The sequence below is a fragment of the Scyliorhinus canicula genome, chromosome 11 (assembly GCF_902713615.1).
Source record: "Scyliorhinus canicula chromosome 11, sScyCan1.1, whole genome shotgun sequence".
Taxonomy (NCBI): Eukaryota; Metazoa; Chordata; class Chondrichthyes; order Carcharhiniformes; family Scyliorhinidae; genus Scyliorhinus; species Scyliorhinus canicula.
The window spans coordinates 27,384,969-27,400,350 of record NC_052156.1 but is presented as its reverse complement, the minus strand read 5'-3'; the positions used below and the strand labels follow the sequence as shown (position 1 = coordinate 27,400,350).

General features: G+C 45.5%; 1 protein-coding gene across 1 annotated transcript in view; it reads left to right on the top strand.

The window, feature by feature from the left end:
• The window catches only part of LOC119973954 (protein shisa-5-like), a 31,487-nt gene extending 18,215 nt beyond the window's left edge, over nucleotides 1-13,272 (top strand). The window contains exons 2-5 of the mRNA XM_038812643.1: nucleotides 932-998; nucleotides 3,350-3,456; nucleotides 9,666-9,851; nucleotides 11,185-13,272. Coding sequence (XP_038668571.1) covers nucleotides 932-998; nucleotides 3,350-3,456; nucleotides 9,666-9,851; nucleotides 11,185-11,279 — 455 coding nt within the window. The 3' untranslated portion in view covers nucleotides 11,280-13,272. The remainder of the gene's footprint in view (nucleotides 1-931; nucleotides 999-3,349; nucleotides 3,457-9,665; nucleotides 9,852-11,184) is intronic.
• The last annotated feature ends 2,110 nt before the right edge of the window (nucleotides 13,273-15,382 follow it).

Below are 15,382 nucleotides of genomic sequence, written 5' to 3'. Positions count from 1 at the left end.
TCATCCTCGATGAGAGAGAACACGGTGGTGCCCACGCACGAGTGGAGGATGTGGAGATTTTGCTCCTTCGCAAGTCGGGCATCTGAGGTGGCGAGGTAGCTGTTTAGACACGCGAGCCCGTGTCTAAATGTTGCAGCGGCGTTCGGAGCATGCGGGCTGATGCGAAGGCAGTCTGGCCTGATGAGAGGCTCCATTACAAGAAAACTAGCTCATTAAATTGATATACCATCAATTCAGACACGAGCTGTAGAGTGAGTCCAAAACTTTGGCTTTAATGAGCTAGATGTTAACCCTGCAGTCGACTTACACAAAATGGCCGACTGCCAGGTGCGATGGTACTTATACCCCTCCCCGTGGGAGGAGCCACCAGCCTCTCATCAGCCAATTGGCAGAGAGGCACATGACCAGCCAGAGCCAATGGGCAGCGAGTCCTCTGCCCCAATAGTAGCACACCTTTTAAGGTGCTGCAAGGTCTGCTAGCCATACCACCACAGGAACCCCGCTGGTTTTGGGCAGGGGTCCTTCCCCACCAACTGAGCTGAGTAGGTCAAAGGACAGAAGGGAAGATCCTGCCAGCTAGGAATCCTGAACTCAATTGCTGATTTCCACTGGGAGCATGAGGTTAAAATCGCCCCCATAAGCCAATGACAAAAAGAGAACTGAGGGTTCAAGTATATTATTAGCTTTAGCCATTCAATAAGGAGGCTGGAACAAGGAATATTTTTGTGGTGATTAAAACCTTTCATCCTGTGCATTAGTTGCTACATGATAGCTTTCCTCCACAAAAATTTGTGTAAAGTATCTTTAATTACTCAATTGCACCTGGTGTTTAGTATATTACACCAATATTGAGTGTTTGCATAATATCTGTTGCTGATGTGTGAGCACATCTGTATAGAATGAGATCCTTATTTGACGTCATTTCTTTTAGTTGCAGCTTTAGACATTGAATGCAGTTTGGGTTTTTCCGGAGTGTCGTGCAGACAGAACAACACCACGTAAGTAGTTCATGACTTCCTTGTCAGGAAAGAGTTAAATTGCTTCCAGCTGATTAGATATTGCCCATATTTATAACAGAGAATCAGATAAAATATTTTTTAAAACCGAGGTACGGAAATACATAATTAATAATTTAACTAGATAAAGTTAAAGCAGTTAACTTCATATCAGTTGAAGCAGAGACAGAATTGGATGATATTATGGATGTGGGAAAAGGCAGTCTTAGTGATGGAGTGGGTATGTGGTTCGAAGCTCATTTTGGAGACAAGTCCGACTCCCAAGGTTCCAACTAGTCTGGTTTATTTCAGACGGTTGTCAAGGCGAAGATGGAGACAAAATGCAGCAGGGATTGAGAACACATTACTCAGTTACAGGAAACTTCTGCTCATCCAGTACTGGATGTTGGTCAAGCAGTCTGATAATATAGCATCAGTACAGGAGTTAAGAGAGGAAATGGGGAGCTATATGCGTGCATGTGAAAACAGAGGCTGTGTTTTCAAATTATGTTAAGGAGCAGCATGTAAATGTGAAACAGGAGAGGACCCTGTGGGCCATAGAAGGTGCCTCCGAGCGGCAGCTCTCTGGGGTCCCGTCTGTGATAGCGGAGCACGCACTACCGCCCCTTCCTCCTCGGGGTTCTGCTCTGCCTGTGAAGAGGCAGACCCCTTAGTTGACATCCTCTCTGCTCTCAATAGCCAGATCCACAGGCCCCATCTCACTTTTGCTACTCACTGAAAGACAAGAAATAGCGAGAGTGAACATTGAGGTTGACTTTTTTCCCATTCAACCCGGTAGCAGAGTCTCGATGGTCAGTGATTACTGTGCTAGCCATCACATTGAGGACCTTCCCTTCAAAATCTCCCAGAATGAAAAAGACGCCACACCACACTTACCCCACTCAGCCTGGCCGAATGGCCTTTGCTTTGGCAATCCATGTAGGGCACAGGCATCAGCCCCTTGGGTCACTGTAGGGTCCTGTGTGCTACCCTGTCAAAGAGGGGAAGGCCCTGTAAGGATACCACAGCAACCATACCTGATGGAGCAGGGTGCTCTGCTAAGCCTTTATGGACCTTGCCCCCTGTGGAGGAGCATGAATATACTCGTCTTACAGAGAATGGTGCAGGGAAACCATGGCACTCACATAGTGGGGAGGTCAGCATACAAAGGGGTAACTGTGGATCGGCAATCAGTGGCACTCACACTAATCACTGGTGAGTATGTAGGCATATTTAGCTCAGCTGACAGACTGAAGGAATGTCAATGGACAAATGGATCAATGACCTAATAAGCAACGGTCTTTCCATAACTGGACATGCCCAATCATGAACTCACAGGCAAACCACTGACTGCTTTCCCTGCCCACCATCCCCATCTCAACCCCACCCTGCTCCCCCGCCAACTTAGTGGGTCCTTCAGGTTGTGTCAACTGGACACCCACTAGCTGAGATTGCAATCTCAAGAAGAGCGAGTCTCACATTTTATTTTCTTCCCCTTTTCACGATGAGCCCTTCCCCGCCCTTCAGGGGCTATTCCTCAAACGAGGTCATTTTCACTTCACCCACACCAGGCTGCTTTTGCTCACCCCCACCACCCCATCTCAGTGGCTCTCCCCTTGTGAGTGAAATATCCTGCCAGCTCAAACCCCCAAGACCATGCACGGTTAGCTGGCTAGCCCCCTACAACCTCTCCCAATGACCCCAATGTCCCATGCCCGTTCGAGCCCAAACCCACAGCTACAATGCCCGCTCGAGGCAGCACCCGCCGGACTCCCAGCAACAATACCTGCTTGGGGAAGCAACTTCCCACCCCTCCTACCTGATCAGCCCATGGCCCCCCCCCCCAAATATTCCAGCCCCTGACAGTCATTTACTGCATTGGTGACCCATTGTGGCCAGAAGAGGTACTGCAGCGCTCTGCCTGGAACTAAGTCCCAGGATAAATCCCAGGGGTGGGAGAGTAGGGGGTGCCCTGGGGAGTTGGGTGGGGTGCTATCATGGCGTTGTGGGGCGGAGGGGTGGGGCTTCAGGTAGAGGCACACCTCCCACCTTCTTGCGCAAGATGGAGAAAAGTCTATCTCTCTGTTTCCAGGGTCACCTGTTCTCGCCAAGCTAAAAATTGAGGCTGGGTGGGAATAGGTGGAAGTTGCCCGCCCGACTGTGAAATTGCTTCCGGGTCAGGGTGGGGGATTCCTGTCCATGCAATTTTACACTCCCCTACCTTCCCTGGGGTCAGTGTAAAATTCTGCCCATAGGTATCTTCTGATCTTGCGAAAGTCTACCCACTGCCTCCATGTATTTCTCGTCAATGTCATTTCACATTTTAATACTTTTCTTCTCTTCCTTTTCATCAGTCAGAAGATATTAATTGGAGTTGGAGTGGCCCTTTCAGTCGTCGTGGTTGTTAGTGTCTTGGCATGCTGCTGCTGTGGTTGCTGCAGATCAAGCCCTCAGCAACCAAGTAAGTAACTACATAGAAAGTGCAATGAGAGCTATTTTCACCTTCCTACCATTCTACTGACAAGAACCAAAATCTTGAATTGATCCAGTGCTCAAATAGACGGTGCCCTATTTCCATAGTTAAGTCCCGTTGTAGGACCTGCCACCTTTTCCATGTACCAATGGGCAGAGTATATGCCCCATGTGTTCTGCCCATTGTTGTTAGATATTGAGTGGCCTAACCTTTAAGAGACTGATGCATGCATGCTTCTCACAAAATGTACGAATGCTCCCCTGTTCCTTTCACACGCACCCCTCCTGCAGTTGGCCCCCCCCACCTTTCACCCTTCAGTTCTGACTCAGCCCCTTGTTCCCCCCCCCCCCCGACTCGAGAGCTGCCTTCGAGTTCTGCTTCACTGCTCAAGGCCATGAAAATTGGTTGCACCATGGACTGATTTCAGTGGCCAAGCAATGGGCTGGCACCGTTGGTACCACAATGGAATTGGGTCACCTGAAATTTGCCCCAAATAGAACATACAGTGCAGAAGGAGGCCATTCGGCCCATCGAGTCTGCACCGACCCACCTAAGCCCCCACTTCCACCCTATCCCTGTAACCCAATAACCCATCCTAACATTTTTTGGTCACTAAGGGCAATTTATCATGGCCAGTCCACCTAACCTGCACATCTTTGGACTCTGGGAGGAAACCGGAGCACCCAGAGGAAACCCACGCAGACACGGGGAGAACGTGCAGACTCCGCACCGACAGTGACCCAGCGGGGAATCAAACCTGGGACCCTGGCGCTGTGAAACCACAGTGCTCTCCACTTGTGCTACCATGCTGCCCATGTGCTACTGTGCTGCCCAAATGGCCTCAGTTCTGTCTGTTCTACTCCAGAAAGGCAGACAGTGGAACAAACTGCAGTGACCCAGTTAGAATGACTGTGAATACAAGACCACCATCAAGTCTGAATAGGTATCCATTATGTAAGACACTGTTGGCCTGTGGGGGCCTGTTTAGCTCAGTTGGTTTGTGATGCAGAGCGAGGCCAACAGTACGGGTTCAATTCCCGTATCGGCTGAGGTTATTCATGAAGGCCTCACCTTTGTCCCCCGCCTGAGGTGTGGTGATCCTTAGGTTTAATCATCATAGAATCACTACAGTGCAGAAGGAGGCCATTCAGCCGATCGAGTCTGCACTGACCCTATGAAAGAGTACCGTAACCAGGCTCCCACCCTAACCCTGTAACCCCAATTAACTTGCACATCTCTGGACACCAAGGGGAAATTTAGAATGGCCAATCCACCTAACCTGCACATCTTTGGACTGCGGGAGGAAACCGGATCTTCCAGAAGAAACCCACAAAGACATGGGGAGAAAGTGCAAACTCCACACACAGACCGGAATTGAATCTGGGTCTCTGGTGCTGTGAGACAGTAATGCTAACCACTGTGCCACCATGCCGCCTCTCAAAGGGAAAAGCAGACTATAGTCATCTTGGGACTGTGGTGCTTTCATGCAAGGATTAGTAAAAGCTCAATCCTTATTTCAATATGCAGTGCTCCCAGCATAATTGCAAATACTTCAAAATAATTCATGCAAAACGCCAATGGGCAGTTCTAGGAGTAGCATCCAGCTGGGAAATCTTAATGTTCCAGTTAAATTCTCAACTTTTTGTTTAGTCTCGATCCTTCCTCACCACTTATGGAGGTGTCAACCCTTAATTCTTGTTCCCAATCAGCCCCATCCAAAAATCTCAACTGTTGCCCGTGACCTAGGAGCAAATGGCAAGGTTTATCACCCAGTCAGTCCCTGACTTTGCTGCCACCACCCGAATGTCACTAATGAGAACACTATACTGTTGCAACAAGCTTGCATGCAGCATAAATCATTTCCAGCTGCTCCTGAAAATAACTCAATCAGTCATGAATGTAGAATATAAAGTTCAGGAGGCAATCGCCCAGCAGGAAAACAAATAAAGCTCTTTGATCGATGGCCATGCAGCTGATTGCTGAAACAGAACAGAAAGGAACAATTTAAACATCACACCAGTTTATTGTGATCAATATTGTCTCTAAGCTGCGACCTGATTAATTCACATGAGGTGAAACATTATTTCCTGCATTAATAAAATGGAGATTTGGTAAACATTACAGGAACATTCCTGTTATTTTATGCTTGAGTGCCATCTTAAATTTCACCACCCAGCAGCTAGAATATATAGAATCAGATAAATTAGTGGTTATCCCCACCACACAATCACATACGTAAATACTTGACATAGGAAGTATCACCTGCTGTTTCTTTGACCTCATTAAACTTACAGTGTGAATCTGGAGAGATTCCAGAATTATGTCAGTAAACCAGGAACTTATCTCAGTCATATACAATTTGCACACTGTTAGAAAAACTTTCACTGGAACAGAAGATCATGCGTTGGGCCTTAACACAAGGCACCTTGCGATCTTCATTGTCTACTTCAATTGTATTGTGGATAGTGTCAAGGATGGTACCCAATTCAATTATCAAAGTAAAATATTTGAGGTGTGCAGATAATGCAGAAAATTAAAAGGATTTGCGTTTATTTGGGACCAAGTAACTTTTCTCAGAATTCTGCTAAAGAAACCGCGTCAGGCAGCACGGTGGCACAGTGGTTAGCACTGCTGCCTCACGGCGCCAAAGTCCCAGGTTCGATCCGGCTATGGTCACTGTACAGGTGGAGTTTGCACATTCTCCCTGTGTTTGCGTGGGTTTCACCCCCACAACCCACAGATGTGCAAGGTAGGTGGATTGGCCACGCTAAATTGCCCCTTAATTGGAAAAAATGAATTGGGTACTCTAAATTTATTATAAAAAGAAATCTCTTCAGTAGACGGCATGGTGGTGCAGTGGTTAGCACTGAAGCATCATGGCGCCAAGGACCCGGCTCCAGGTCACTGTCTATGTGGAGTTTACACATTCTTCCCGTGCCTGGGGTTTCACTCCCACAAGCCAAAGATGTGCAGGGTAGGTGGTTTGGCCACGATAAATTGCCTCTTAATTGGGAAAAATATTAATTAATACTTTAAATTACTATGAAGTGCAGTCATTGCTGTTGCGTTGCCAAGTTGTTCTGTTTGGAAGCTCTACTGAGTTATATATCTGCCTTGATTGATTCTCCGGTCCCCCAGCCACATGTTTCTCAGCTGTGTGGTGTTCGCTGGTGGTGCAATTCTCTCTTCCCACCGCTTGTCAATGCAATTTCCAACTGAAGCCACCTTAAGCCGCCAGGAAACCTGCAGACCCGGGATGCTCTGCTGGTGGAATAAGAGAATCCCAATTGTGGGAGAATTCCAGCCAGTTTATGGACGACTGTGAGATCCAATAAAATGGAATTTTCTGACAATGATACTTTCAGCATTGAAACATTTAATGTTCATCATGGTGCAGCAATAGTTTTTGAATCAACCACAATTCAAAGAATTATTTCAGTGAAAGTTTTGACTTCTATTTGCGTTTAGCCACTCATAGATTTGGCATTTAGACAAAAGTGTCCAGGCTCTGCGTGCTTAGCACTTACCTGACTAGAGTCAATCCATTAGAAAAAAGAGCTTTCTGCATGAAGCAAAACCTTGAGAGGCCCAGGCTGCACTGTATCTTGAAGGTGCATAAAGAGATTGCACAACATTGAAGACCTATCGGTCACAAACATGTTGGTTGTGCAATGCAGAAAGAGAGTTGGAAAACTGGATGAACAGGCTTTGGACATTCCTTCATGCCAACTATTCTCTGGCTGGCTGCATTTTGGGGGCATAGTTCATGATATCACTTCGTTAAAGTCTCAAGAGTTGAAGCAAAAATAAAAATATTTGGTGCGATTTGCCAATTGATACCCTAGGATTATACTTTGCTTTTAAAACCCATTCATGGAAACATATGTAGAAACATATAAAATAGAAGCAGGAGGATGCTATTCAGCCCTTTGAGGGCTATTCTGCCATTCATTATGATCATGGCTGATCATCTAGTTCAATACCCTGATCCCACCTTCTCCTCATATTCCTTGATCCCTTTAGCTCCAAGAGCTATATCTAATTCCTTCTTGAGATTACGCAATGTTTTGGCCTCAACTACTTTCTGTGGTAGCGAATTCCACAGATTCACCACTCTCTGGGTGAAGAAATTTCTCCTCACCTCAGTCCTAAAATCCTCTTATCCTCAAACTTTGACCCCTAGTTTTGGACTCCCTCACCATCGGGAAAATTCTTTCTGAATCTATACTGTCTAATCCTGTTCGAATTTTGTAAGTTTCTATGAGATCCCCTCTCAGTCTACTAAACTCCAGTGAATATAATCCTAACTGACTTAGTCTTTCCTCATATGACAGTCCTGCCATCGCAGGAATCAGCCTGGTAAACCTTCACTGCACTCCCTCCATAGGAAGACACCCTTCCTCAGATAAGGACACCAAAACTGTGCACAATACTCCAGGTGTGGCCTCATCAATTCTGTGTACAATTGCAGTAAAACATCCTTATTCCTGTACTTAAATCCTCTCACTATTAAGGCCAACATACCATTTGACTTCTTTATTGCCTGTTGTACTTACACGCTTACGTTCAGCAACTGATTCCATGGAAACCGCCATGCATAATTTATTCCTAAAGGAAAGAGGATTTTGTGTGTTTGTCCTTGCAATGTTTCAGGAGCATTTTCATACTGATGTACAATTTTATTAGATTTTCTTAAATATTGCTGCATATTTTTATAAATGTGAAAGTGTGAAACAATGTGGGGTGAATTTTCATTTTTTTAAATTTATAGTGCTCAATTTATCTTTTCCAACTAAGGGGCATCTTAGCATGGCCAATCCACCTACCCTGCACATCTTTGGGTTGTGGGGGCGAAACCCACACAAGCATGGGGAGAATGCAAACTCCACACGGACAGTGATTCAGAGCCGAGATCGAACCTGGGACCTCGGCACAGTGAGGCAGCAATGCTGACCACTGCGCCACCGTGCTGCCCTTGAATTTCCGTTTCTAATTATAGTACACTTCACAAGCTCTGGCTCTTTTCGTCTTTTAATTCATAATTTCCGGGTGGCGCAGTGGTTAGCACTGCTGCCTTACAGCCAGGAGGATCCGGGTTCGATCCCGGCCCCGGGTCACTGTCCGTGTGGAGTTTGCACTTTCTCCCCATGTCTGCGTGGGTCCCACTCTCTCAAACCGAAGATGCGCAGGGTAGGTATATTGGCCACACTAAATCGCCCCTTAATTTGGAAAAAAAAAAAATTGGGTACTCTAAATTTTAAAACAAATTCATTGTTTCCTCCTGATGCACAGTTCTTACTTGTTTTTTCTTGGGCTACAAGGCTTGTTTTCGAGTTGAGAGAGGGATTGCTAAATGTTAGTAAATATGTGTAATGTAAATTATGTAAAACATTTTGAAATGCTGATCCTTGTTTTCGAGTTGAGGGAGGGATTGTTAAATGTTAGTTCATATGTGTAATGTAAATTATCTAAAACATTTTGAAAAGCTAATCCATGTCGTCATCTTCTTTTGGGTTTCTACATTCTTTGAATCAAGAATCTGTATCTTCTTCCTTTGGCCTTGGCAGAGTCTGTATCCTGGAGAGGACTGGGTTCCTTCTGTCTCTTTCGTGAGGCTGAGTTTTGCTTTCCCCTTGTTTGGTCTCTCTTCGTGCCCCTTCCCTGGGCTTCTGTGGCGGTTGTGTTATTGAGGTGGGAGGTTACTCTGGATCTCCTTTCTGCGACGGTGGTTGGTTGAGCTCAATGGGGTGTCCCCTCTATGGGGATTTTCGTCCCCTCTATGGGGATTTTCTTCTCTTCTTGCGGTGGACATCCTGTGCTTCCCCCCCCCCACTGTCGAGACCCTGTTCAAATCTTGAATTTATTCATGCTCCCTAAGATTAAAGAAAGGTACCTTCCTTTTGGAGGTAACGATTGTGGGCAGCGAAGATAGGGAATTCTGTGGTATCTTGTCTATTTAAGATGTGTAGAGAAACCAGTCAGTCGTGCACCTTCAAGTTGTTTAGCATGCAGGGTGTGTTTGGGAAAAAATAAATAAATTGCACTTGATCTCTTCCAGGGTGACTAATTTGGAGAGAAATCAAAATTACTCTTGTATATTTCAAACAAAAGAATTATAAATCTTTACTTTAGAAATGTTTTGTCACATTTTATTCAATTCGCAAATTTTCTTTCCCCTTGTTTTTCTTTCCTCCCAGCTGTTGTAACTGCAGTAACCTGTTCTCAACAAATGCCAGTTTATCCACCAGGCCAAGGATACCATCCTCTGCCTCTTCAACTATCTCCTGCACAGCTAGCAATGCCCGCAGCCCCATATTCTAATCAGTATCCAGTGGCATATCCAAATTATTGCCAACCACCCACCTACCAAGAAGCCTCCTCAAGTAAGTAAACTTGATGTTGCACAATGCATTTCACATCGATGACCTAAACCTTTCCTGTAATTTACTGGTAAGAGGTTGTGTTTTCACTGTGGGGAAATCTTGAGCCTTCCTCGTTTATAGATTTTTGTTTCTATAAATGAAGAGCTGTATTGCTTCCAAGTAATATTTCATGGTCCAATGTGAAATAGCTGCTTTTCCTCATGGATTGAGGAAATTTGTGGAGACTGTTGGTGGGAAGTTATTTTCAACGTATTAGGCCTCACTACGTTGAAAGAAAACTGCACTGAGGCAAGGGAAATTTGTTTTCCACTGATTTCCAGTTCAAAATATTGATTTACTTTACACAGCAAAATGCAAGAGTTAATTTGATCCCTGAGAATATTCCTGATGGATAGTTGGCAGTGTGAGGCTGCCTAGTCATTGCGAGAGGAGGCCTGGTTCAGGAGGGGGAGTGTGGGGGACAATGCAGCGGCTATGGCCAACTGCCTTGGGATCTGGGGAATTGCAATGTTTGGCCGCATTGCTAGCTACCTTAACAAAGAGGGTGGGTCATTTCAGACGTGATGTGACGTGGAGGTAGGCCTAATATTTGGACACAGAAGGAGCTAGAGCAGCAGTGCATTTGTGGAGCCCAGAGGAAGTCCCACTCCTGCTCCACCCAGCCCCAGTAAAAGGAGGAACTTAGCTGCAGGATCCACAATGTGCAATGCAGACTGATTGTGGCAATACTTGGCCTATTTACTTAGTGAATACTATAAGAAGTCTTACAACACCAGGTTAAAGTCCAACAGGTTTGTTTCGAATCACTAGCTTTCAGAGCACTGCTTCCTCAGGTCATCTGAAAGGCCGCTGGTGCCGGTTTTGGCGCCAGTCAGCGTGGTGCCAACCGCTCCGGCGCGGGCCTAGCCCCCAAAAGTGCGGAGAATTCCACACCTTTGGGGAGACCCGACGCCGGAGTGATTGGCGCCACTCCCCTACGCCGGGACCCCCCGCCCCGCCGGGTAGGGGAGAATGCCGCCCGTGATTTTTAAATCATGCCTTCCCGCCCCCGTCAATTCCGGGTGGCGGAGAATTTCTGCCACGGCGGGGGCGGGATTTTCGGCGGCCCCGGGCGATTCTCCGACCCTGCTGGGGGTCGGAGAATTTCGCCCCAGGATCCAATTTGTTGCAGATTACTGGAATTTTGTATCAGCTTGCAATGAACAAATAGAGTAAATTGAAATGCATTTATGTGCCTTTGGAGATAAGGTCAGATCTATAAATTGCAATGCTGCAACTTTAAAGCATATTTGCCCAATACTAACCGTCACTTATTTCTCTTCTGTTGTTATAGTGAGACAACCTCAATATTATCCTGCGACGCAGCCTTATTATACTCCTGCTGCAACCCCGGCGGATAATCTAGCCTTTGTGGACCCACAGGTCTGAAAATATGACCAGCAACTGTCTTCAAATGCTTTTACACGCCTGCTTTTGTTATCCACTCACCATTCTTCAAACTTTAACACAAAATCGCTTCAACACTTCGAATAAGCAAACCGACTGATTCTTGGCCTTTAAAGCTCCAAAGCAAGGGGAAAGCTACGGTGGAGAACTTAAAAAAAGAATCAACATGGACTTGTCCCCTGCCTGCCCTTTGGAATTGGATGCTCATTGTTTTGAGTGTGTGATGGGCCAAATGGTCTCTTTCAGCATGGCAACATTATGGGATTCCAATTCAGACTTGGTGGTCACATGATAGAGAGATCTGCTGATTTGTAGAGAGGTCAGGTCCAAAATGAGTCCCATCCAGCTTGTGTTCATTCACAAATGATTCAAGTTGATCGCTTCCTGCAGCAGGTCAGGTGGATCCCACATTGCCTCTCAGTTGGACCGAGCTCTTCTAATACACATTTCCTCACAACGCTCCTCAAGACATCCATGTTGCCTGTATGTTCTATGGGAGGGGGTGATACCTGTTGGGCTGCACTTCCTGAAAGGGCACTTGATACTCCTTGGCCTCACTTTGTGCTGTTCTTCTCCCCCCTCCTCGATGAGAGCTGTACAAATTGGCAGGCCCACAAAGAATGCCATAGCTGCTGCTGAGAAGCTCGAGGTGAGGGGAAGGGTGAAAGACCCAAACAAATGCCCATGTCCTCATCCTGCTACAAAATTAGTTTGAAAAAAAAGTCAAGTATTTTGAAGTAAAAATTGTCAATGTGTTTCCCAGTTCCACAAACCCTATGTGTTCCTGATTTGTCACACTGCTTGATTAGCATCCAGTATTCATGAAGGCCCTGTCTGCTCCCCCTTGCCACTCGCCTGAGGTGTGATGACCTTCAGTTAAATCACCATCAGTCAGCTCTCCCCCTCAGGGCAAAGCAACCTATGGTCATCTGGGACTATAGTGAATTTACCGTTACCTTTTACTGAATGAGCAGAAATTGTACCAAAGCATTTCAGGCCTAGTCATTAAGCCTGTTCCACCCCTCTCTCTGGAAACCCTCTGAGCTGAACCAGACATTTTTAAATTTTGTATTTGACCTTACTGACCGTAAGAACTACATCATCCCATCTTTGCCCTTGTCTCTACTCACCTTCTGCTGACACCCTCACCCATGCCGTTGTTACTTCTGGACTTGACTATTCCAGTGCATTAGCTGCTGTTCATCTCCCATCTCTCCGAAACTTGAACTCATTCATAATTCTGTGCCCCGCATCCCAATTCACACCAAGACCCATTCGCTCATCACCTCTGCATTTGCGGGCCTGCGCTTGCTTTCAAATTCCTCGGTAATCTCAACATTTCCACTCTGTCGTACTTCCTCCAGCGCTACATCCCGCTAGGCTCTCTGGGGAGGCAGTGGCATAGTGATATTATCACTGGACTAGCGATCTGGGGATCTGGGTTCAAATCCTACCGCAGCAGATGGAGACATTTGAATTCAATTTTTAAAAAAATCTAATGATGACCATGAAACCGTTGTAAAAACCCAGCTGGCTCACTGATGTCCTCTCGGAAGGAAATCTGCTGTTCTTGCTTGGCCCGGCTGGCACGTGACTCCATTTCAGTTTGAATCTTATTGCAATAATTTCTTCGCTTAATAACTTGATACCTAAAAAAATGTCGGGAATTCAGCTGCTGCAAAAGAAAAATGCTGGATTTAGTTATGGTAGTGCGTTGATGCCAGTTCCTTCTGTTTTAGACTATGTTTCGTTCGGTAGTTAAAATTTAAAGAGTGTTTTGGGAACAACATGTAAAGTGCATTCATGTTATCTTTCCTTAGATTTTGCATACTTCAGGTTTTATAATGTTTCAAGAGATCCTTGGTTTGTGAATGAGGATAAAATAGATCACCAGTATTTTCTGAGTTGTAATTCATGATCTTAAGAGCCGTTCAAAACTTTGCAAACGTACAATAAACACCCATTTATTTCCCAACATTTTTGTGCAATGTATGTGCACAGTTGGCTTACATAATACAACTGTTGCCCAAATAGGAAATAAAGACTTGCATATACATATTAGCTTCAGGATGTTCCAAAGAATTCCACAGCCTGCAAAGTACCTTTTTAGCCACTATTGTAATGTAGGGGAAGTAACAGCCGATTTGCACACTGCAAGGCCCCACAAACAGCAATGAGATAAAAGACCATGGGTTCGATCCCGGCCCCGGATCACTGTCCGTGTGGAGTTTGCACATTCTCCCCGTGTCTGCGTGGGTTTCGCCCCCACAACCCAAAGATGTGCAGGGTAGGTGGATTGGCCACGATAAATTGCCCCTTAATTGGAAAAAAAAATTGGGTAATCTAAATTTATTAAAAAAGAGATAAATGACCATATCATTGGTTCCAGTGATGTTGGTTAAAGGATGAATATTGGTCAGGACACAAGGGAGGACTTCCCTTCACTTCTTCAAAATAGTGCCGTGGGATCTCATGGGGCTTTGGTTGAAAATCTCAACCTAAAGATGGCAGTTCTGACAATGAAGGGCTCCCATGGACTGCACGGAGGAGCCGTCTCAGTTCTGTATACATTTCTGTAGAGATTTCTTGAACCCATGATTTACAGAACGAGAGGTGAAAGTGTTTGCACTGAGGCACAGCTAACACCCATTCATAACACATTCGAGACAGTGACATCCTGGAAGATAGTGGTGACACATGCCGGAGAACCTCTCAGAGCATTGTTGGCTTCTGGAATCATAGCCCAACTGCTCCTTCAGATGATTACAGCAGAACAATGCCACAGGGCTTTCACTGCAAAATGTAAGATGTTCAGCAGTTTGTCCCTAACTACCATTCTGAGGTGAGAGTCATTTCACGCCTCTGAGGCTCAAAGGGCTTTCGCAGTCATGCCTGTGCTCAATCACAGCTCACATGGAGAGGGTCACATAGGAATAATGGATTAGGAGTAAACAAATCAGATGACTTTAAAGGTGAATCATTATGTTAAGTAGATTGAAAGAACTGATTTTTGAAGTTAAATTCACTTCCTAATGAATACTGTTATTTGAGGTAAATACTCCTGACCGCCTGGAATTCTCCATTCATTTCTTTGTAAGCTTTCAACCGAGAATATCTTGTCTTCGAAGGAAAGTGATGGTAGTCTTAGACAGTGAAGAATTGTGTGAGAGTTTTGGGCAGGTGGAGGGGGGACAGAGGTTTATTTAAAATGACTTCTTCAGTGAGTCAATTTCCATTTATCTATTAATTGTACTAACCTTGCCCCTGCACTTTCTGTTGCACTTTGTTTCCTTCCTGTGCACATTTCTCATTATGTGTGGTTTCCTCCCCCATATCATCACCACCTTTTCATTCCAGAAACAACAATTTGTTCGTCATAATAACGTCTCTTCATATTGAGGTGTGTAGGCGACGTTAAGGTATGAATTGGTCATGCTCTAATGAATGGTGGTTTAGGATCTAGGTTTCTGAAGTACCTACTGCCGATCCTTGTTCATATGTTCCATGTTCCCTGTGTTATGAAGCATTCAGCATGCTATAATGATCCTGGAAACTATGGCTAGGCTCTAGAATGCATACACCGGGGTTCTCAAATGAAAAAATGAAAATCGCTTATTGTCACGAGTAGGCTTCAATGAAGTTACTGTGAAAAGCCCCTAGTCACCACATTCCGGCACCTGTTCGGGGAGGCTGGTACGGGAATCGAACTGCTGCTGGCCTGCTTTAAAAGCCAGCGATTTAGCTGAGTGAGCTAAACCAGCCCCGATGAGTATATGATGCACATTATGGATACATGGGCCTCATTATTCTTTCCATTTATCTGTGGAAGCCTTGCATGAATCATCAACCCCCTGGAACCGATGTCCTAGAGCTGTTGGGGAGGGTTGATGTTTGCTAGAGCTGTTGGGGAGGGTTTAAACTAATGTGGCAGGGGGATGGGAACCGATGCAGAAAGTTGGAGGGTAGTAAAACAGGGACAGAAGCAAAAGGAAGTAAGGGGGAAAGTGTAAGGCAGAGAAGCCATAATCAAAAAGGGCGACAGTACAAGGTACAGTGACAGGGGAGCTCAGTGAATAGGCCCAGTA